Raw genomic sequence first — 24,423 nt, forward strand, 5'->3', positions numbered from 1 at the left:
CAACATCCTGGGGGCTACCATTGACCAGAAACTGAACTGGAGTAGCCATATAAATACCATGGCTACAAGAGCAGGTCAAAGGCTAGGAATCCTGAGGCGAGTAACTCACCTCCTGACTCCCCAAAGCCTGTCCACCATCTACAAGGCACAAGTCAGGAGTGTGATGGAATTCTCTCCACTTGCCTGGATGGGTGCAGCTCCAACAACACTCAAGAAGCTCAACACCATCCAGGACAAAGCAGCCCGCTTGATTGGCATCCCATCTACAAACATTCACCTCCTCCACCACCGATGCACAGTGGCAGCAGTATGTACCATCTACAAGATGCACTGCAGAAATGCACCAAGGCTCCTTCGACAGCACCTTCCAAACCCACGTCCTCAACCAACAAGAAGGGCAAGGGCAGCAAATACATGGGAACACCACCACCTGCAAGTTCCCCTCCAAGTCACACACCATCCTGATTTGGAATTATATCGCCGTTCCTTCACTGTCGCTGGGTCAAAATCCTGGAACTCCCTTCCTAACAGCACTGTGGGTATACCTACCCCAAATGGACTGCAGCGGTTCAAGAAGGCAGCTCACCATCACCTTCTCAAGGACAATTAGGGATGGGCAATAAATGCTGGCCTGGCCAGTGATGCCCACTTCCCATGAATGAATTTTTAAAAAACATAGCTGCCTGGGATACATCTCATCTGGGCCTGCGGATTTATCCACTTTTAACCCACTAAAACCGTTAATATCTCCTCCCTTTCAATGCTAATTTGTTCAAGTATATCACAATCCCCTTCCCTGATCTCTGCACCTGCATTGTCCTTCTCCATAGTGAACACAGATGAAAAGTAATCATTTAACACCTCACCTACATCTTCTGGCTCCACACATAGATTACCACTTTGGTCCTTTATGGGTGCTACTCTTTCCCTGATTATCCTCTTGCCCTTAATATACTTATAAAACACCTTGGGATTTTCCTTTATCTTGCGCGCCAGTATTTTTTCATGTCCCCTCTTCGCTCTCCTAATTACTTTTTAAGTACCCCCCTACACTTTCTACACTCCTCTAGGGCCTCCGTTGTTTTCAGTTCTCTGAATCTGCCATAAGCCTCCTTTTTTTCCTTATCCAATCCTCTATATCCCTTGACATTCAGGGTTCCCTGGACGTTTTGGTCCTACCCCTCACCTTTATGGGAACATGTTGGCCCTGAACTCTCACTATTTCCTTTATGAATGACTCCCACTGGTCTGATGTACACGTTCCTATAAGTAGCTGCTCCCAGTCCACTTTGGCCAGATCCTGTTTTATCATATTGAAATCGGCCTTCCCCAATTCAGTACCTTTATTTCCGATCCAGCTTTGTCCTTTTCGAATACTACCTTAAATCTTACAGAGTTATGGTCACTATCCCCGAAATGCTCCCCCACTGACACTTCCACCACTTGTCCGGCTTCATTCCCTAAGGTTAGGTCCAGTACCACCCCTTCTCTTGTAGGACTTTCTATGTGCTGGCTCAAAAAGCTCTCCTGCATTCACTTTAAGAATTCCACCCCCTTTAAGCCTTTTGCACTAAGTCTATCCCAGTTAATATTGGTGAAGTAGAAATCCCCTACTATTATTACCCTACTATTTTTACACCTCGCTGGGATTTGCCTGCACATCTGCTCCTCTATCTCTCCCTGACTGTTTGGAGGCCTGTAGTAGACACCCAGCCAAATGATTGCCCACTTTTTGTTTTTAAATTCTACCCATATGGCCTCATTTGAGGAACCTTCTAAAATATCATCCCTCCTTACTACAGTAATTGACTCTTTGATCAATAGTGCAATGCTCCATCCTCTTTTACACCCCCATCTGTCACACCTGAAGATTCTATACCCTGGAATATTTAGCTTTCAGTCCTGCCGTACATTCAACCATGTCTCTGTGACAGCAATAATATAGTACTCCCATGTGTTAATCAAAACCCTCAATTCATCTGCCTTACTTGTAAGACTCCTTGCATTAAAATAGATGCAATCCAGCCCTGCATTATTTGATTGTGCCTTAACAGGTCTATATTTGCTCTGCCTGTGGCTGGACATGCTGGTATACGAAAGACCAAAGCCCGCATAAGACAGCAGTTTGACTGGCCAAAATTTCACAAAGATGTGGTGGAGTACTGCAGGAGTTGCCACATGTGCCCAGGTTGAGGGGAAAGCCCAGCCTACAGTGAAACCTGCGCCCTAAGTCCTGTACTGGTGTTAGGAGGACCCTCCAGCAGAGGGCTGGTGAACTGTAAGGGACCCCCACCGAGAACAAAAGGTGACAGACAGGCACACGCTGGCAAAAGTTTAGAAAGAGAAAGGGGAAAAAGTGACCAAGAGGGCAGGTTAAAGGAAGTCCAGGAGTAATCCTGGATGAAAACCCTACTGACTGGTCAGCAAGCCCCAAAATATTTGACCCTACATCCTCTTTTGTAAATGCAGACACTAGAAGCACCCCACCAGAGTTGCTAACAGCATTTACAGGAACCTACAGAGACAAAGAGAGACCTCTAGGAGGCACATAAACCGTGAGGGTGATGCCTCACCTAGTCAAAGTGCCACAGGAGCGTGCAGTCAAGTCTGCACACATACCTGCAGGTAGGAGTGTCCCAGAGAACAAAGGGGAGATTAACAAAGAATCCTCCCCCACAGTCAGAGAAAAAGGGAACACCCATCCCTGAAGTCAAAAGTCTTTGCATGACTCAGAAAAGCACTGAAAGAGAGTTCAGGATAGATCCGCCCACTACTAACTCTCTTGGAAAAAAACATTACCTCAACAGGAAAAAAGCCCTAGGCAGTCATGGCAATGAGCAAACTGAAGAAAAGTTTCCCCAAAAAAACACATGGCTACTGGAATGCCATAAAATGGGAAATTAAAGCAGCACTGACACCCAGAAAAGACAATTCTAATAGGCTTTATGATTGATGAATAAATGGAAATGAATGTCAGAAATGCATGATTTTTCTTTCTGTATCTTATATTTCTCTCAAACCTTTTAATAAAATGTACTTTATTGTTTCAAATTGCATTTCATTCCTCTGGGTATGGAGGTGTCATATAGGCCCCCACCTGCCAAGAATGAGGCACATTAGTTTCGCCACATGAACATTGATTTTTAAACAGTTACTTGAGTAAAGAAAGAACTTGTTTTTTTTTAAAAAGGCCCTTGACTGGAAAGACATTTGCATAGTAACAGACAGTACTTGGAAAGGACAAAGGGGCCACTCCCTGCTCCAAATGACTTTTGATTACCAGGCACTGAAGCTGTGGAAGTTAGCATTCCAGGTTAACTGCTAAGATGGCCAAATACACAAACAGACGTAGTCAGACCAGTTTAGTCACATGACTAACTGGCTGCTGGGGTTTTTTGAATTTGAACTTGCCACAGGGTTTTAAAACTGAGAAAGCTGTTTGCTCCTGGACTGGAAATGACCTCTCTCCTGTCTGCTCTCATCTTGTTCTCACCAGCTTCGGAATCCATTGAAGGCATATGAACTCTGAGAGAGAAAAGTCTCCGATAGTGGACAAGGTTTAAGAAGAACTACTGGGTCCCAGTGAAAAGCAAGATCTACCTACAAGCAAGGACTACAGTGAGCTCCAAGTAACTAAAACCCCTCTTCAGAGATTGCCTCAAACCTATTTTTCTTCTGCTCTTTTCTGTCTCTATTTGCATGTGCGTATCGCGTATGCATGCTAGCATGGAGTGCAGCGTGTATCTGTAGGCGTTAACCAAATTAGAGTTTAAGTTTTAATAAATTTCACTTTTCTTCTTTAAACCTGAGAAAACCTGGTGTGCTCATTTCTTTGCATTATAATTGGAAAGCAGTGAACAAGGATTCACCAAGGGGGAGCTCAAAACACGGTGTGTTTAAAATTAAACCCTGTTACAATAAGACCAGGTGAATGCTGAGAAAGAACCCAAGACACCTTTCTCACCTGGTTGTAGTACTATGAAGAGGGTGAGGAGGACAACAATGCCAACTATGCCATTATAGGTATGAGGGCCATGGAAAGTCAAGCAAGGGACATCAGGGAGAACCTCATTTGCACGTTTCACCCAAAAATAAGCCACTTCATAAATGAACGTTGGTAGAAGGAAAAAAAAATTCTCCAAATATGTTTACATACGCCTGAGGTCATATTCAATGCTGTAATCAAAAAGGCCTCTTCTGACAGCAGCAAATGAACCTGCAGCAGAGATGTGCCTGACGGCATGTATGCTATCAAATTCATTAAAAGAGTCCTGCGTATCCATTGGAAAAATTGTCCTGCATCAAGGCATTAACCTGTACACATAGGAAGTTACAACATTGCTGCACTTTGCTGTGACTGGCTGATCAAATGTTCTCAGGGCTACGATGGAACCGAAAACACACCAATGCAAGGAAAGTAAAGATGTGAGCGCAGAACCACAAATGTAAGGCATGGTGGCAGTGAAAAAAGTGAAGAATCTTCAAACGACAAACAGCCATCATTGAAGACTGAAGGCAAAAATAGCAATGATAAATGGACACTGGACACTTTCTGAAATGCTTTGCAAGCATCAATACGTTCCTGCCATAGGCTTTCAATGAACATTTTCCTTTTCATCTGAAGCAAAGCAAATAATTTACAAGAGTGCATCAAATATGAAAGTAAATGAAGATGTATTTAAACTTCTGAAATATGTGCACAATATTTACAGCACCCATGCCACCTTCGTCCTCAAACTGTTTCATTTTCCATTTACTACCACTACATCTAGGTGCTACCCGACATTAGAAGCTGAGGTGGAGGCAGTTTGTTCAGTGCACTGCCCCGGTGCTGTGGATGACAGTGGTGGGTGTCCTCTGAAGAAACGGGTCCTTGATGGCTCCATCCTACTGGGAGTCTGCAGCAATGGTGATTGAGTAACCCCGTATGCTTGTCTGCGGGAGCTAAGGGGGTCAATGTCAGGGGAGAGGATGAGACACCGCTTACCCTGGGGTTGTCCTGAGTGGAAGGTCCCGGGAAGCTGGCACGCACTCCTCCTCCATCTGTGCACGATGACACCTGCCTGAGGGGAAGGAGCACTTGGAGGGAGGTCCAGGTTCCTTGTACCCCTCTTGTTTAGACTCTGCTGCATGGAGCCCATGGCTACCGCGATGGCGTGCCCGTCAGAGCAGATATGGCTCGAGTGCTCAACCAGACTCATCACAGAGCTTTCCAAACTTTTGACTGAGGAAGCATTACGCTCAAATGCCTAGGAGATGGCAGACGTCATGGTTTCCTTCGACTCCTACATGCCACATGCAAAGCCATGCATGACCTCAGGCATTTCTGACATATTTTCCACATGGCTTTGCTGCACATCCAGCAGACCTCTCGTAGAAACAAACAGAGGATCATCATGAGCATGGGGCTGAGCAGGGACTTGGTCCCCAGCAGTCCTCTGATTGTCAGGGGACCTGACTGGCAAGCGTTCCCTCAGCTGCTGGGACATGTCTGTATTCACACCAGATTGTGATCGAGATTCTAATCTTAAAGACCCTGTGGACCATGTGAATGTATCTGCGTTGGCGGAGGTGGAAGAAGAGGCAGATGACAGTGCACTCTCTAGGGCATTGGCTTCATCTTCCTCCCCAGAGGAGGAGTCTTGGGCCGTGCAGCGACTTGAGTGCGGGCACCTGCAGTGGAGACACAAACAGAGGCACATTAAGCATCAGCCAAACATGAGTTCATACACTTTCCTTTGGTCTGAACATATGACTGCAAGACAAAAGACGACTATTTATCCTTACGCCTTGTGGATCCTGCCTTGCCATCTGCGATTGCCCTGCCTCCTTCCTCTCTCGCTATTTCTGCCACCTCCTCCTCAGCTGATGTCAGCACCCTGATGTCTGGAACTCCTCCACCTGCCTTTGCCCACTCACGTTGGTTGTGGGTGCATATATCTTGCAGGAGACAGTGTAGATTTAATGACATGTCAAAAGATGAATCACAGCAATTGTATACATGCATCAATGTCACTCATTCTGGACTGGCTTTCGCACGACACATCCAAGCACATCAATAATGCCAATCAGTAAGTGTATGGCACCAAGGCTCCTCGCGCATTCCACTTGTTTGCCCTCTGTCTTAAAGAGATGGAACCAGGGAGAAAAACAATGGAGCAGCTTTGCCAAGACCACTTACCCTCACCGATCTGAGCAAATCATTGATACGCTTGCGGCACTGCACTCAGGTTCTGTGCGTCACCCCTGGTTCGGGACCTCACCTGCTACCTGCATCCAGGCTGCCCTTGGTCAGGCAGGAGGGTCTTCTGACTCCATCTGCAGGGAACAGGACCTCCTGCCTTTCCCTGACGGCCTGGAGGAGAACCTGCAGGGAGGCATCACTGAACCGTGGGGCGGGACGCTGGCAGCTGGCTGACATTTGCTTTGCTCTTGCTGTAGTGAAAAACAAAAATGATGGGGACTTGGTGCTGGGTTTGTTAAATTAAGGAAGGAAAGTGCAGTTACAAATAAGTAAAAGATTTAATTCTGGTATCTCTAAATACAATTACATAACATGAAGGCTGCTGGTCCTTGAGGCTGGAAACAAAGAATGCTTTATAGCCGTGGTGATCATGGTGCTTGAGCCGGTGATGGCAGGTTCCACCAATGAAAGGCCGCCCCGCCATTTAATCGCATCTGTCTCCCATGCCCATTGCCGCAGCATTGCTCAACATATAAAATTGTAATATGAGAAAACTGGCAGAAGTTACACCAACTTCCAGTCCCACCATCAGGAACACCACGGGATTCATAAAATCCCAACCCACGCGTGTGCTTTCTGTCAGTTAATGAAGAACAAGCACGACAAGTATATAGTAGCAATTTAAAGACCATTACAATGGAGAGAGAACAGAAGCCATGCTGCTGCACTTCTATCTCTATTATCTCCAATAGATGCTATTTCTCTAGGAACACATTATAAGAAATGAAATAAACTACCAATCCTCCACGATTATCTTCTTTAAAGAAAAGTAAATAAAAATTTGACATGAATTCTAGTTTAACAAAGTGACACTTGGAATAGCTCTTGCAACTATTGACTGTTACAAGCTAAAGAAGGATTTGTTAACCGTTCTTCAGGCAGCCATCTGTTATCTGAATCAGTGGTTTGATTTCACAGGCAATAACTGCCTGCAACACTCATTTTTGTTGTTTCTCAATATACTTCTCAGTTTTAATGATTTTATTTTTTCGGGGATAATGTTATTGCTGTTACTGTGGATGAGCAAATCAATGGTATCAGACTGCATACATATCACTCAGGCCTTAAAGTGCTGGTGCAGAAGCTAGTACAGAGTCCTCCATCTCTGGCCTCTTGTGTATCTCCCACAATTGGTGCTGTGCCTTCCGCTGTCTAGGCCCTAAGTTCTATAATTCCCTCCCTAAACTTCTGCACTCTTCTCTCCTCTTTTAAGACACTCCTTAAAACCTACATCTTTGGCCAAGCTTTTGGTCACCTGCCCTTTGGCTTAATGTTTATTTTTGTCTGATTATGCTCCTGTAAAGCACCTTGGGACTTTTGATGCTTATGTTTCTGTATAAATGCAAGTTGTTATTGTAATCACTCTGCCCATCTGAAAACAGTGCTTTTCCGCATGGTGAGTTCCTGATATTACCCTGGGCACACAGGGAACCAGCACAACAGATATGAAACAATTCCTCATAAACTATCCGTGTGGTCACAGAGCAATATTAGTATAAGATGGGGGAGAAGATCACCTGCATGCTTCCTTGGCTTTGGAACAATTCATAGCACACGAGCACTAGAAATAGTTACTAAAAGTGACACATGAATGAATTTTCAAACAGACAGCAACATTTTTCTTTTATAAATAATTACCAGCTATTGTGTAAATGGCAGTCACCACCAGCAGGATTACTGTAGAAATGTAGAGGTTCCAACCCAACGAGACCTGGATGAAAAGTGCTCCAGAGAAAATGTCAGTCTGAAAACAGGAACACAACTGTTACTTTGAAATGACAATCTGTAAACCTACATTAAAGATAAATACAGAGCAACAAAAGCTTTGAAATGTGTTAAGAAGCCACTTTAAAAAAAAGTGATAATTTTCCATCAGTACTGAGGTACTGAATACAGAGTGATTGCAGGAGAAAATCTAGTTAAGTGTTTTAGATGACATCATAAACATTTTAAATAATTTGTAGTTGTTCACTAATCCTCGCAAATCATGTGTTATTGTTTACAGTGTGCACTTTATGTGGGATGGTTTATTCTATTTGTACCTGTTTTGCAGGAGCAGCTGCATTCAGTGCTTTCCAGGTTTTTGATGCACAACAATGTAAATAGAAGGATTAATGATTGTCATTCCATTACTGAAAGTTATGATAAATAATTTACAGTTGATTACAGTCACTGGGATGCAAACCTGAAGCCAAGTCCCAATATCTGCCCTGATGGAGGCGAGGAAAATCATGGTGTCAAGCCCCAGGAATACTCCAATGACCAAGATAGTTTTCCCCCCAGCACCCCCGCAGCTCCCAATGGAGCTTCTTTTCAAGATAATCAATCCCCTCCAAGATCAATTTTTTAAAAAAGTTTGTAAAGCATATTTGCCCTGTTTATCATTGCCAGCTACAACAACTGTTTCCAGGCCTCTCCTGCTATCTGTTTGAAAATACAAAAGCTTAATCCAGGATGACTTTCCCTATTGGTGGGAAAGTGAGCTTTGTCAATTGCAGACTTCTTCTGGAGAAAGCGACTGGGAGAATCAGCAGCTGATCATTAGTTACCTAAACCAGTCTAGAACACCTTCTAACTGCTGGTTTCAAATTGTCAAATGTAGAAACTTGGGACTAGATGCCCATGCCCCTACAGTGGGTAAAGATACCTGAAAAAAAATGGTGGGGATGATTTATATATAGGAAAATCTAAATAAAGCATATAGTTCCATTAGAGAAGAAGAAATGGTGAAGTTTGAAGTGACTTTTATTTCTTGCTGGGTGTTCTAGTTTAGTGCTCTCTGCTTTATAATGCCCATTTACAAGATTTATGGATTTGCCATTTTGTTCCGTGAATGTGAGTCGTGCTCATGAACAAATGACATACAGCACTCTTCCACTGTAACTAATAACACTGCTTCAGGTTTCACAAAAATCAATCACATCAAGAGACATGTAGAAGGGCAAACTGACCCTGGCAGCTGGTGAAAATATAAAAGAACCTGGCAGATGTCTACTTGGTTGCAATGTGCAAAACAGAACTTTTCCTCAGCTTAATGCACACTCCAATAATTTGAACTGTTTATACATGAGTTGCTTGCAATGCTATCAGTCATCTGTGTCTCAGTGTAAACAGAGCTGGGACCAAGCAACTAGCACTGCGGGTTTTAACTCATATAGCAGAAGCATGGATAAAAAGAAGAGAACCAGAAAGGTAAGTAAAAAGAAGCAAAAGGTGCAAGAATCATCAAAGATAAGAAAATGAAAGTCATAAAAACTAGATCAGGAGGAGGAATGGATTAAACAAATGACGTTTCTGAGGTTGGGTGGAGGAAATACATTACTTTGGGTAGGGACCCTCTGTTGGGAAACTGTGCTGGTGGGCTGGTATTTTATGCGGCCCGTGGTGTCTCCGACGGCAGGACCATAAGTTGGCGGGACTTCCACTTCTGCCCTTTTTACCAGTTCTCACATGATTACCTATTTAAATGTAACTGCCGGCGTTGGGCACGGGAGACACATGCGATCATGTGGCGTAGACAGGTTTTCATTGTTGGAACCCGCCGTCATTCTGCAAAGTCACGGCTGTAAATCCTTTCACAGTACAAGCCTGGAGATTCAGCAACCTGCCCGGTCTTTAATCTTCCTCAGAAAATCTTGATTCGTATTGCTTTATTTTTTTCCCTCCTTCATCCCTTACAATCTCTCCCACCGCAGCACCTTTTATATTTGACTCCTCTCACCATCACCACCCACACTAACACCATTATAGCAGCCAGCAGGCAGCGAGCCATCCCACGGTTCAGTGATGCCTCCCTGCAGGCTCTCCTCCAAGGGATGGACTCGGAAGACCCTCCCGCCTGACCAAGATGGCCTGGATGGAGGTGGGGGAGGAGGTCTCAAACCGTGGGGTCACCTGCAGAACCTGGGTACAGTGTCAGAAACGTGTCAATGACTTGCTCAGATCTGCAAGGGTAAGTGATGTTGCCGAAGCTGTACAAATGTTTTGCTCCTTGGCTCTGTGAGAGGTTTTTATGACAGTGGGCAGTCACGGCATGCGTTAGAACACGTGATCAGCCTTGATGCCAAATACCGAATGATTGTGCGTAAGTGTGGCATATGCTTGCGCTTGGATGCAGCATGTGAATAACAGTCCAGAGTGAGTGATGTCAATGCATGTGGACAATGAATGTGTGGCATCATTTGACATTTCATTAAATCAATACCTTCTGCAAGATTAACAGTCCCATAACAAAAGGGAGTGGACCAAAATGGGTAGAGGAGTGCCTGACTTAAGAATCCTGACCCCAGCAGAGGAGGAGGCAGCAGAGTTGGCTGGAGAGGCGGGAGGTCGAGCGATTGCCGATGGCGAGGCACGATCATCAAGGTGTAAGGATGAAGTGTTAAATGTACTGTTGCAGCCATATGTGAACACAGGAGGAATGTGAGAAAAGGTGTTGACCTTATGATCTGATGATGCTTAATGTGCCTCTGCAGTTTTGCCATTGTGGGTGCCCACACTCGATCATCAGAATGCCGTGAGGCACAAGACACCACCTCTGGGGAAGATGCCGCCAATGCCCCAGATGGTGCACCGTCACCTACCTCTTCTATCTCCGTCAGCGCAGATCACATCCACACAGTCTGCAAGGGGTTTGAGATTAGAATCAGGTTCACAATCTGGTGGGCATGACACAGACAAGTCCCAGCAGCTGTGGGAGCATGTGTCAGCTGGATCCCCTGACAATCGGAGAACTCCGGGGGATCAGGCCCCTGCTCAGCCCCACGCTGATGATAATCCTCTATTTGAGGCTATAAGAAGACTGCTGGAAGTGCAGTGAAATCATGGGGAAAATGTCAGATGTGCCTGAGGTCACATGTGGCTTTGCGTGTGCAATGGAGAAGTCCATGCAAGCCATGATGATCTGCCATGTCTTACCAGCGAGGTGGGAGGAGTGCACTGTTTTTTCTAGTTCCACTTCTCCACAGGTCACAACATATATTTAAATGTTTACCCAGTTACTGATATGGTCAATCATAGACTCTACTTTTTATCCCCGAATGAAATACGCCAATGAGTTTTCTTTAATAAGTAACAAAATTATCAGTTTATTATAAAACAAGACATAACCAGTTACGAAGCAAAGCATTAACACAAAAATTGAAATATGAAATTTCCCTTTTACCTTAGCCCTTAACACACACACACACAAACACACACACACAAAAACAAACACACCCACACACATACACCCACACACACAAAAACAAACACACACAGACACACACACACATAAACACACAAAAACAAACACACACAGACATAAACACACAAAAACAAACACACAAAAACAAACACACACACACACACACACATACTTGTTCACTGGAAAATAGAGATTTTCTCTTAAGAGTTCTATTACAAAAAGAAAGAAAAAGAATACTTTTGCCAAATACTTGCTAATTCATGGAGAAAAAAGAGAAGATATGGAAAGATGTCAGATGTCCTTTTTTTTGGTTTGGCGCACCAAATACGTGTAGACGACTATCACTGGGGTCTTTATCTGGAGCAATTTGTTCAGGCGGCACCGAGGATTTATCCGGCAGATTTTTCCAGCGTCTCAGGAGAAATGTGGCAACCAGGGTTTCAGGCAGACCTTTCAGGAGGAATGTATCAATTTCTCGGTTTCTAACAGTCGCTTCTAAGAGCTTCTCAAAGAGATGGAAAAACTGGCAGGCTTTTCAAAGAGATGGAACAGGTTAAGCTGGGGTTTTGTCCTTCAGGTTGATTTTTAAAACTCCAACAGATTGTCCAAAGTAAAACCAAAAACAATCTCAAGAGTCAAGCCTTCTGACCTCTATAAATCTTGACCTGTCACTTCTCTGTCCACATCTGCTCCAAGTCAAAAAACCCTGCTGGGTATTTATCTGAAGACAAGTGACTTCCAGTACATGTTTACAAACCAAGTTCAAAAGACTTTACCATGACCTCTTTTTAAAAAATAAACACAATGTCCAGCATCTATGGAATCCTTTTTTCAGTTTTAAAACACAAAAGTTCTCAAAATTTAACAAAAAACGGAAGTACTTTCGTAACACATGTCCAAGGCATATGAGCACATGACTTCCATAGTGAGAGTTTGGCGAGCTCCATGGCGAGTCTGGTTGAGCACTCGACCCATCTGTACTCTGACCTGCATTCTGTCGCTGTGGCCATGGGCTATATGCAGCAGTGGCTAAGGGAGAGGGGGACGAGAAACCTGGAATTCCCCTCTAGGTGCCCCGTCCCCTTATCGAGACAGGCAGGTGCCATCATGTACCCAGGAGCATATGCCAGCTGTCCCAGGGCTTCCTTTCACGGCAGTCCCAGGGTAAGCAGCGTTTCATCCCCCCCACCCCTCCCCCACAACGACATTAACCCCCTTATCTTCAGCAGGTGAGTACACAGGGAATGCCCTGAATACTCCACACTTCTAGAGGATACCCGCCACATTCATCAAGGGCAATGGGGCAGTGCAATGAGCAGACTGTCCCCACATCAGCTGCTAATGTCGTAGTAGCACCTAGATGTAGCGGAAGGAAAAGGAAAATTAAGGTATTATGAACACGAAGGTGGCATGGGGTGTCATAATAGTGTGTATTCAAATTATAATATTGTGAAATACATTTACTTGATTTACTTTTTTATACATTCTCATTTATAATTTAAAATTTGCAATCAGAAAAGAATAATGCTTATTGTTATCTTATGCCTTATTTTAGAGAATGATCATTCTGTTGTTGCTGTTAACGTTTGTGGTTTCAGTCTTCAATGTCAGCTGCTTATTTCATGAATATTTTTCACAGCATTCCGTAGCGACATGTTTTCCAATGTAGGTTTTGTAGGCCCTCTCTTACAGGCCTTGCATAGTAACTGCTGCAGCTCCATTGCAACCGTGCCAGTCTAATCAAAGTGCTGTGATGGTGTAGCAGCTTATGTTCCAGGGTAGTGTCTGGATGTGAGACACTATTACCATGGAGACACAGGTAGGTTTCAATGAAGTTCAGAGAGGACAGAGCATTAAGCTCATCTCCACTGCAGGTGCAATTGTTGATGTTCCTGCAATGATTCAGGTCATGGGGATATTTGAACACTCCGCGAAGTTGATTTATCTAACATTTGTGTTTCAATTAGGTAAGTGCATCACTCCTGGCTGGAACATCCAAAGATAAGGTTCTCTCTAATGTCCCTGGCACATCTCTCCATGGCCCTAACATCCATAAAATTCTCCATCACATTATTAGCCTCCTCCTCAGGCTCTCCATATTCATCCTCAACTGAGGAGGACTGCTGCTCCTCCTGCTCCTCCGCATGCAAAATATGTCCGTGTTGCATTGCCAGATTGTGCAGTGCACAGCAGGCAATGATTATTCGTGAGACACTCTGTGGTGTGTATTGAAGAGTCCCTCTAGACCGGTCAAGGTAGCAGAAGCACATTTTCAGAAAGCTAATGGTGTGTTCGATGATGGCTCTGGTGGATGCATGAGCAGTATTGTACCTTTCTTCAGCTGTACTTTGGGGATGCCACACTGGTGTCATGAACCATGTCCAAAGGGGGTAACACTTGCCACCCAGGATCTAGCCGTCAACTTGGGCTGGTGCTTCCAAAACTCCTGGTAGCTGTGAGTTTCACAAAAAGCATGAGACGTGACAGCTCCCTGAGAAACATGCACAGATTTTCATGATTTTTTGCCTGTGGTCACAAACTAGATGAATTTTCAAAGAGTGGATGCCTTTGTGATTCACAAAATGTAGCAAGCTGGTCCCAGGGAGCTCTAATGGCAACATGAATGCAGTCAATAGCCCCTTGTACTCTAGGAAAACAAGTAATGGTGGCGAAGGCCACAGCCCTTACTGCCTGGCTGCCCTCTTCTACTGGGAAATAGATGAAATCATTGGCACGACGGAACAGTGCATTGGTCGCCTCTTTGATGCATTTATGTGTAGCAGCTTGTGAGATGACATATATGCTGCCCTTTCAGCCCTGGAAGGCACCACTAGCAAAGAAATTGAGTGCAGCAGTCACCTTGAGGGCAACTGGCATGGATTGCCCCCAAAACCTTACAGTTGCAGGTCATGGTGAATGATCGCACAAATTTCAGTAACCAACTCACGTGGCATCCTCAGGCATCTTTGGCATTGTCTCTCAGACATCTGTAGGTAGTTTGTCCTTGACCTGAGGATGCGCTGATGTGCAAGCGCCCATCTCTATAATGCCTTCCCTGGATGGCATCATTCTGAGCAACCTCTCTCTCTTGTGCTGCCTGCTGCTGGTGTTGCGGCATCAGCCACTGAGCTGCAAGAGCTCTCCTCAGTTGCATCCTCTGCTCTTCTTCCCATGGTAGAAGAAACATTGGCTGTATAAGACTCATGTCATTACATCTTTGCAACTGTTAAAATGAGACCTGCATCAAAAATCACCCTTGTTTTGCAACAAAGCTCTACCATTGAAGTAATGAGCAGATAGCTTGTATATGACTCACACTGCACCCAGGCTGAAATCCATCCACCCAGCATTGTCTCCTCCCAATCCATTTGCAATCCTTGAAAGGCCACGTGGTTTCCAGTATAATTTAGCAAAACGGTGCATGTAACAATCAAGGCGGACTTCCCCACGTTCCAACCTCCGCCTGCCAACTTCCAGCTTGCACCCATCACCCATGTCCCACCCAACGTTACCTTACACCTTCCATGTGTGACTCTTGAACATTCCCCCATTATCTTGGACTGGATTGCTATAAATCTACACATACCATTCCCTTTCCCGTGTTCCTACACCCGTGACCATCTAAATGCTGACTCTAACCCTTGATACTCCAAAAAATCCACCTCGATGTCATTGCTGAATCCTGTTCCCCTCCCTATGATGATATCGAATACCCAACCCTTAATCTTGATCTTCCCGCTGCCCCCCCAACACTGAATCCAACTGCCCCCGGTGACTGTGACCGTACCGTCCTTCAGCCAGTACCCTGAGTTCGCCCCACAGTATCCTGACGTGGACAGCACTCACCTCTTCCTTTAGGCCCATCATAACCATCACTCTAATCTTCTGCTCAAAACAACACCCCCAGCCCCAGCCAACTGCAGCATCAACAACACCTAGTACACAGTCTGGATGCTACAACATTTCCTCCCCTGCACCTCCAGGCACCCAAGACCCTACCCTTTGTTTTCCCGAGGTGTCCTCCCTGGCTACCCACTCCTGCATCTCCAAGCACATGAGAACCCACCTAGTGTCCTTCCCTCTCCCCCCACCCCCAAAGCCTTCCCACCATTGCTACAAAGGAATCGCCCTTGCCGGTCCCAAGCCTGGAGCCAAACATCCATTCCAATGTCGGCCTTCCTTGTGCAGAAAAATTCAAGATAGAAAACCACTGACCTCAGACACAACTACACAAAGATGACTGGTGCACGCCATCTTTAAACGAATGTGAACCGGGTGCCACAAAATTCCCGTTGACTTAATCTGGCAGGTAGGACATAATTTGAAATAACTGTTGTGTAATGAGTATTCATACTATGCAAATTTATGGAAAGCTGGAACGCACCACAGGACGCGGTTAACCCTGGACCGTCACAAACGCGCCACTGACTTAATTACAAAACAAAAACCTGCTGTCGGGAAAGCAAAATATCAACTTATGCCTAATTAAGTCACACCACCTGCCACAAAAGCTGCTCTTGCAGAGCTCATAGAATTCCCCCCTTGGTGTTAACTTGCTATTTTTTCTCCCAGGCTCCTGGGTCACCAGACCCTTCTCCGCTTTGCCAGTTTTTCCTGCTTCCATTTCTGTCTGCCTTACCCACCACCACCACCTCTTGGCCTATTCACATGTTGTCTGTAGTCTTTAATTTTGCTAATTATACCTTCTACAGTCACAGACTGATTTCATTTTTGTCATTTAACCACCTTTTTTCCACTTCTATTTCTTCTGTCATGGGCATTTGGGTGAGTTTGCACACACATGTGTGTTTGTGTGATTTTATGCATGTGTATGTGTGTGTGTGTGTTTCCCTCCTCTTTCTCTTTGTTCTGTTTTATTTTTAAATGTTGCTCATGTGTGAGACTAAATCATTAACTCCTCTCCTCTCCCTAGACCTGCAGACCACTTCCAGAGGTTTCTGTTTTGTTTCAGATTTGCAACAGCTGCAATGTTTTTTTTTTGATTAAATAGAGTAAGACTGTAAAACAAAGAAAAGCAAATTTGAGTTGGGAGAGGGTTGTACAGACAGGAGTAGAGCGGAAAGCTTCACTGCTAGTATTCCATATGAACTCTTTGAGGTTGATGTTGAACGTTGGGATGTAGCTGACACAATTCTTGTGTTTGTAACATAAAATGTGGAAATCTAACTTGGATACCAACAGCTCGTGGTGCTGCTCCAGGCATGATCTAATAACGAACCGATAGCGCAGCAACATCTCTCCTACTTACGGATATCTTAGTGAATATATACAGGATCAGAGATAGTATGGACATGTAGACTCGGATTCTCTGTCCTCCAAACCTTTTCTTCAAATACTCGGGCATAGTGACCACACCAGCAGCAATGTACACTGGAACAAAAATCCAGCCGAGTGCTACCAAAAGCCAAGTAGCCTAAAATAAGGAGAGAGATCATAAGTCAGGTCTCTACTTGTGCTCAGAGTAACAGTATTTTGATAAATTGCATTAACCTCTGGCTGATGATTATTAAAAATATGTATTCAGGCCATAATAAACACAAAGACATGTACGTATTAGTTTTATGCTTTATTTTAAACCATGTTGCTGCCCACTTCAACTCTTTGTCCCAATATGAGACATGGGGATAATTCAAACAATTAGTATGCCCATTGTGACAAAATGAAATACTTTTGTTTGTCTCATTTTAGCTTGGGGGCTGTCTCTTGAAATTAATTCACTATACATAAGTTACAAAAAAACGAACTACAGACAGAAACTTGACTCAATCTTGTCACCAAAGTATTGAGTTTAGTTCAATTGTTAGTAAAGCTAAGGGATCAGCTGAATCTCTTTCAAACTAAACACTGGGGCGGCACAGTGGCGCAGTGGTTAGCACTGCAGCCTCACAGCTCCAGCGACCCGGGTTCAATTCTGGGTACTGTCTGTGTGGAGTTTGCAAGTTCTCCCTGTGTGTGTGTGGGTTTTCTCCGGGTGCTCCGGTTTCCTCCCACAAGCCAAAAGACTTGCAGGTTGGTAGGTAAATTGGCCATTATAAATTGTCCCTAGTATAGGTAGGTGGTAGGAAAATATAGGGACAGGTGGGGATGTGGTAGGAATATGGGATTAGTGTAGGATTAGTATATATGGGTGGTTGATGGTCGGCACAGACTCAGTGGGCCGAAGGGCCTGTTTCAGTGCTGTATCTCTAAACTAAAAAAACTAAACTAAACAAGCTGTGAGATTTAAGCAGAAAGAAAAATACTGCTGATGCTGGAAATCAGCAAAAACTCTCAGCAAGGTCAGGCAGCATTTGTGGATAGAATAGATAAGATGACATTTTGGGAGCAGCAAAGAGAAGTACGCCATCAACTCTCTGCAGAATCCTTCAGAATTAAAGGACCAGGGTGCCAAGGAGCCCATGATAGTCAGCTTGTTCCATGTCTGTAGGAGATGTGTTAGGATATAGTGCAAATAAATGCACATGGTCACAGTGACAGAACCAAATTATCCTTTTTGTAAATAGTTGTAATAAGCCCAGTGGAGTAAATCCCTAGAATATGTAAGGTAAGGACAGCTTAGTGTGTGTTTCTCTTTTATGGCAATAGGCTTTGGGCTCAGAATTAGGAAGTGATGGCTAGTTAAGGGGAGTAATGATTTTAAATAGACCCTGCAGAGTTTGGTGAGAGGACACAGATTTTAAATTGACTGAGACTTCCATACAATCGTGCAATATTCATATAATAAGCTGTGTTCCTCAGTTGTCTAGCAGCCATTGTCTCTGCATTTGCTTCCTCTTCTACATGAGCTAGGTGTTCATTCAGTGTCATCGTTAGCCTCTCTGGCATTGTCTGAGTCATCTACCATCAGTCATTTGTCTGAGGTCATCTACCTTCAGTCCTTTCCTGACTGCAAAGTTGTGAAGCACACAACATGCGACCACAATTCAACAAAAACATTGTCGGCACAAACTGCAAGGTACATCTGGAAGTATAAAGAGGAATCTTCCTTTCAGCATCCCAATGGTTTACTCAATTCTTAGCCTTTTCTTCAAGTGTACTTCATTGTAGCACTTTTCTGCAGCACCAGCACAGGTGGTCCTATGAAGAGCCACCAAGAGCCCTTGGAATGGTGGACATCTCTCGGCACCCAGCAACCATCCTGCCTCTTGTTTCTGCTGTTGATTGGAGCTGGATTGAAGTATAAAAGCATCATGGCTGTGAATTCAGCATATCTGGGGAAGTCTTTGTGGTTGAGAAAAGTATAGAGGTTTTAATTTGGGGCATGCAATGTCATATGGGTTCAATCCTGGAGAATTTGGAAATTCCAAAAAGGTTGATAGCCCTATCAGTCAGACAGCCATCTGCGTGCGAGCACTGTAAATTTTATATGTTAAGAAACCCTAGCAAAGAGGGCATTGCCTTATTTAGAGAGAGGAGTGCAGAGCAAATTGGCTGATCTGAAAGTCTCTCTGGCTTTCTGGAATGAGCTTGCGTCAGTGGTTAGCATCGCAGCCTCACAACTCCGGGGACCCGGGTTCAATTCTGGGTACTGCCTGTGCGGAGTTTGTAAGTTCTCCCTGTGACCGCGTGGGTTTTCGCCGGGTGCTCCGGTTTCCTCCCACCGCCAAAAGACTTGCAGGTTGGTAGGTAAATTGGCCATTATAAATTGCCCCTAGTGTAGGTAGGTGATAGGGAATATGGGATTACTGTAGGGTTAGTATAAATGGGTGGTTCTTGGTCGGCACAGACTCGGTTGGCCGAAGGGCCTGTTTCAGTGCTGTATCTCTAAATAAATGGGCGGCACAGTGGCGCAGTGGTTAGCACCGCAGCCTCACAGCTCCAGCGACCCAGGTTCAATTCTGGGTACTGCCTGTGTGGAGTTTGCAAGTTCTCCCTGTGTCTGCGTGGGTTTTCTCCGGGTGCTCCGGTTTCCTCCCACAAGCCAAAAGACTTGCAGGTTGATAGGTAAATTGGCCATTATAAATTGCCCCTAGTATAGGTAGGTGGTAGGGAAATATAAGGACAGGTGGGGATGTGGTAGGAATATGGAATTAGTGTAGGATTAGTATAAATGGGTGTTTGATGGTCGGCACAGACTCGGTGGGCCAAAGGGCCTGTTTCAGTGCTGTATCTCTAAACTAAACTAAAATAAAATAAATAAATTAATTAAAGTACAGAGCTGTGGTCACTTCTGTGCATTAGCAACATGCTGTCTATGCTGTGGATCTTTGTTGCACATTTCCTGCAGCAATGAATAGAGCTCCTTCACAGCTTGATGACTGAAGTGCAGTCTCCTGAGATACAGCTCCTGGTAAGGTCTTGGAAAAGGTGCCTGGGTCTATCAATTCAGCTGTATGAACTGTGCGAGGTTGGTTTGATGTTGCCTGATTAATCTGGCTTCCCTGGTACGCCCTGTTGCTCCTCTTCCTTTTGCATGTAGAGCATATAATGTGGGATTTGCATTGGCAAACCCATTGTGCAAATCTCAGGGGGAGGTGGTGGCGAAGTGGTATTGACACAGGACTAGTAACCCAGAGACCCAGGGTATTGCTCTGGGGACATGGGTTCGAAACCCATCACAGCAGAAGGCCATGAAACCATCGTCAATTGTTGTAAAAACCCATCTGGTTCACTAATGTCCTTAGGGAAGGAAATCTGCTGTCCTTACCTGGTCTGGCCAACATGTGACTCCAGACCCACAACAATGTGGTTGACTCTTACATGTCCTCTGAAATGGCCTAGCAAGCCACTCAGTTATATCTAACTGCGACGAAGTCAATAGAAAAGAATGAAACCAGATGGACCACCCGGCAGCAACCTAGGCACCAGAAATGACAACGGCAAACCCAGCCCTGTTGACTCTGCAAAGTCCTCCTTACTAACATATGGGGGCTCGTGCCAAAGTTGAGAGAACTGCCCCACAGACTAGACAAGCAACAGCCTGACATAGTCATACTCACGGAATCATACCTTACAATGTCCTAGACACTGCCATCACCATCCCGGGATATGTCCTGTCCCACCAGCAGGACAGACCCACCAGAGGTGGCGGTACAATGGTAAACAGTCGGGAGAGAGTTGCACTGGGAGTCCTCAACATCGACTCTGGACCCCATGAAGTCTCATGGCATCAGGTCAAACATGGGCAGGGAAACCTCCTGCTGATTACCACCTACCGCCCTCCCTTAGCTGATGAGTCAGTACTCCTCCATGTTGAACAACACTTGGAGGAAGCAATGAGGGTGGCAAGGGCACAGAATGGACTCTGGGTGGGGGACTTCAATGTACATCACCAAGAGTGGCTTGGTAGCACCATTACTGACTAAGCTGGCCGAGTCCTAAAGGATACAGCTGTCAGACTGGGTATGTGGCAGGTGATGAGGGAACCAACAAGAGGGAAAAACATACTTGACCTCATCCTCACCAATCTGCCTGCTGCAGATGCATCTGTCCATGACTGTATTGGTAGGAGTGACCACCGCACAGTCCATGTGGAGACGAAGTCCCGCCTTCACATTGAGGATACCCTCCAACGTGTTCTGTGGCACTACCACCGTGCTAAATGGGATAGATTTCGAACAGATCTAGCAATGCAAAACTGGGGATCCATGAGGTGCTGTGAACCATCTGCAGCAGCAGAATTGTACTCAACCACAATCTGTAACCTCATGGTCCGGCATATCCCCCACTCTACCGTTACCATCAAGCCAGGAGACCAACCCTGGTTCAATGAAGAGTGCAGAAGGGCATGCCAGGAGCAAAACCAGGCAGACCTCAAAATGAGGTGTCAACCTGGTGAAGCTACAACACAGGACGACTGCATGCCAAATTGCATAAGCAGCATGCTATAGATAGAGCTAAGCGATCCCATAACCAACGGATCAGATGTAAGCTCTGCAGGCCTGCCACATCCAGTCGTGAATGGTGGTGGACAATTAAACAACTAACTGGAGGAGGTGGCTCCACAAATATCCCCAGCCTCAATGATGGGGGAGCCCAGCACATCAGTGTGAAAGATAAGGCTGAAGCATTTGCAACAATCTTCAGCCAGAATTGCCGAGTTGATGATCCATCTCGGCCTCCTGCTGAAGTCTTCAGCTTCACAGATGCCAGACTTCAGCCAATTCGATTCACTCCGCATGATTTCAAGAAATGACTGAAGTAACTGGATACTGCAAAGGCTATGGGCCCTGACAATATTCCAGCAATAGTACTGAAGACCTGTGCTCCAGAACTTGCTGCGCCCATTGCCAAGCTGTTCCAGTACAGCCACAACACAGGCATCTACCCTGCAATGTGGAAAATTGCCCAGGTATGTCCTGTATACAAAAAGCAGGACAAGTCCAACCCGGCCAATTACCGCCCCATCAGCCTACTCTCAATCATCAATAAAGTGAAGGAAAGTCTCATCAACAGTGCCATCAAGTGGCACTTGCTTACCAATAACCTGCTCAGTGACGCTCAGCTCCTGACCTCATTACAGCCTTGGTTCAAACATGGACAAAAGAGCTGAACTCAAGAGGTGAGGTGAGAGTGACTGCCCTTGACATCAAGGCAGCATTTGACTGAGTATGGCATCAAGGAGTCCTAGCAAAACTGAACTCAATGGGAATCAGGGGGAAAACTCCCCACTGGTTGGAGTCATACCTAGAGCAAAGGAAGATGGTTGTGGTTTAGTTTAGTTTAGTTTAGTTTAGTTTAGAGATACAGCACTGAAACAGGCCCTTCGGCCCACCGTGTCTGTGCTGACCATCAACCACCTATTTTATACTAATCCTACACTAATCCCATATTCCTACCACATCCCCACCTGTCCCTATATTTCCCTACCACCTACCTATACTAGGGGCAATTTATAATGGCCAATTTACCTATCAACCTGCAAGTCTTTTGGCTTGTGGGAGGAATCCGGAGCACCCGGAGAAAACCCACGCAGACACAGGGAGAACTTGCAAACTCCACACAGGCTGTACCCAGAATTGAACCTGGGTCGCTGGAACTGTAAGGCTGCAGTGCTAACCACTGCGCCAGAACATCACTGCAGGAGTTCCTCAGGGTAGTGTCCTAGGCCCAACCATCTTCAGCTGCTTCATCAATGACCTTCCTTCAATCATTAGGTCAGAAGTGGGGACGTTCGCTGATGATTGCACAATGTTCAGCACCATTCACGACTCCTCAGATACTGAAGCAGTTCGTGTAGAAATGCAGCAAGACCTGGACAATATCCAGGCTTGGGCTGATAAGTGGCAAGTAACATTCGCGCCTCACAAGTGCCAGGCAATGACCATCTCCAACAAGAGAGAATCTAAATCTAACCATCTCCCCTTGACGTTCAACGACATTACATTTAGGGGAGGCGGTGGCGTACTGGTATTGTCACTGGACTAGTAACCCAGAGACCCAGGTATTGCTCTCGGGACATGGGTTCAAATCCCACCACAGCAGAAGGTGGAATTTGAATTCAATTAATAAATCTGGAATTTACAGCTAGTCTAATGATGGCCATGAAACCATTGTCGACTGTTGTAAAAAAAACACTCAGTTCAAGGGCAATTAGGGATGGGCAATAAATGCTGGCCTGGCCTGCGACGCCCACATCCCATGAATGAATAAAAAAAAATTACACTTGCTGAATCCCCCACTATCAACATCCTGGGGACTACCATGGACCAGAAACTGATCTGGAGTAGCCATATCAATACTGTGGCTACAGGAGCAGGTCAGAGGCTAAGAATCCTGCGGCAAGAAACTCACCCCCTGACTCCCCAAAGACTGTCCACCATCTATAAGGCACAAGTTAGGACTGTGATGGAATACTCTCCACTTGCCTGGATGGGTGCAGCTCCAACAACACTCAAGAAGCTCAACACCATCCAGGACAAAGCAGCCTGCTTGATTGGCACCCCATCCACAAACATTCATGCCCTCCACCACCGACACTCAGTGGCAGCAGTTTGTATCATCTACAAGATGCACTGCAGCAATGCACCAAGGCTCCTTAGAAAGCACCTTCCAAACCCACGACCTCTACCAACTAGAAGAACAAGGGCAGCAAATGCATGGGAACATCACCACCTGCAAGTTCCCCACCAAGTCACACACCAGCCTGACTTAGAACCAAATCGCCGTTCCTTCACTGTGGCTGGGTCAAAATCCTGGAACTCCCTTCCTAACAGCACCTTGGGTGTGCCTACCTCACATGGACTGCAGCAGTTCAAAAGGCAGCTCACCACCACCTTCTCAAAGGCAATTAGGCATGGGCAATAAATGCTGGCCTAGCCAGTGACGCCCGCATCCCATCAATGAATTCTAAAAAAAGTTTTGAGGTCAGTAAATGTGTTAAATTAGAATGCTTTCCAAGAGTAACACAGAATGTAGGGGAAGACTTTGAGTATGGGTGAAAATACACATGGAAATAGGCTCTCTTTTATACCCTATCGAATCCTTTCATGACTTAAACATGTTTCGAAAGGGTTGTTTTTAGCCCTATTGTTTCATTAGTGCGATAATCCTAAACAGCTGTTATCAGCAAATCAGTGAAAACATGGATTTAAACTTTATGTTTGGCACCCAGGGCGCTATCATAGATACCTATGTCACCTGCGAAAGCCTTAATGTATTGCAATGGCTCTATGAGATTAGTCTACTGAGTAATGTGTTGAAATAATTAACATCTTTGTTGTTCTACTGTTCATTTGGTGAGATTTCACTGCTTTATACTATGATCTTCATAACCATAGTAAAAAGCACTCAAGTCCCAATTTAATTTGGCTCTACACTCTCCAATGTTCTCCCAAGTAACTCAGTACTGGAGTAAAATTGTGTCAACTCCAAAGTAATTACTTCAGAATCCAATACACACCATGAAATCAAGACAAGTACAAGAAGAAAAACATCAAAGATTTGATAATATATAGTTAGTTAATTTTGTTCTGTGGCTTCTAATATTTAGAAACAGATTGTAGCTCAATGCAGACTGAAATGTGCAGTACAT

The 24,423-nt window shown here is 45.0% G+C and overlaps 1 protein-coding gene across 3 annotated transcripts in view; it reads right to left on the minus strand.

Moving 5' to 3' along the window:
• slc5a9 (solute carrier family 5 member 9) overlaps nucleotides 1-24,423 on the minus strand; it is a 98,189-nt gene that overhangs the window by 60,073 nt on the left and 13,693 nt on the right. For all 3 annotated transcript variants that reach the window (XM_068037167.1, XM_068037166.1, XM_068037165.1), the window contains 2 exons: nucleotides 16,699-16,863; nucleotides 7,883-7,988 (listed from right to left, as the gene is read on the minus strand). In XM_068037167.1, coding sequence (XP_067893268.1) covers nucleotides 7,883-7,988; nucleotides 16,699-16,863 — 271 coding nt within the window. The remainder of the gene's footprint in view (nucleotides 1-7,882; nucleotides 7,989-16,698; nucleotides 16,864-24,423) is intronic.

Source organism: Heterodontus francisci, chromosome 8 (assembly GCF_036365525.1).
Source record: "Heterodontus francisci isolate sHetFra1 chromosome 8, sHetFra1.hap1, whole genome shotgun sequence".
NCBI lineage: Eukaryota > Metazoa > Chordata > Chondrichthyes > Heterodontiformes > Heterodontidae > Heterodontus > Heterodontus francisci.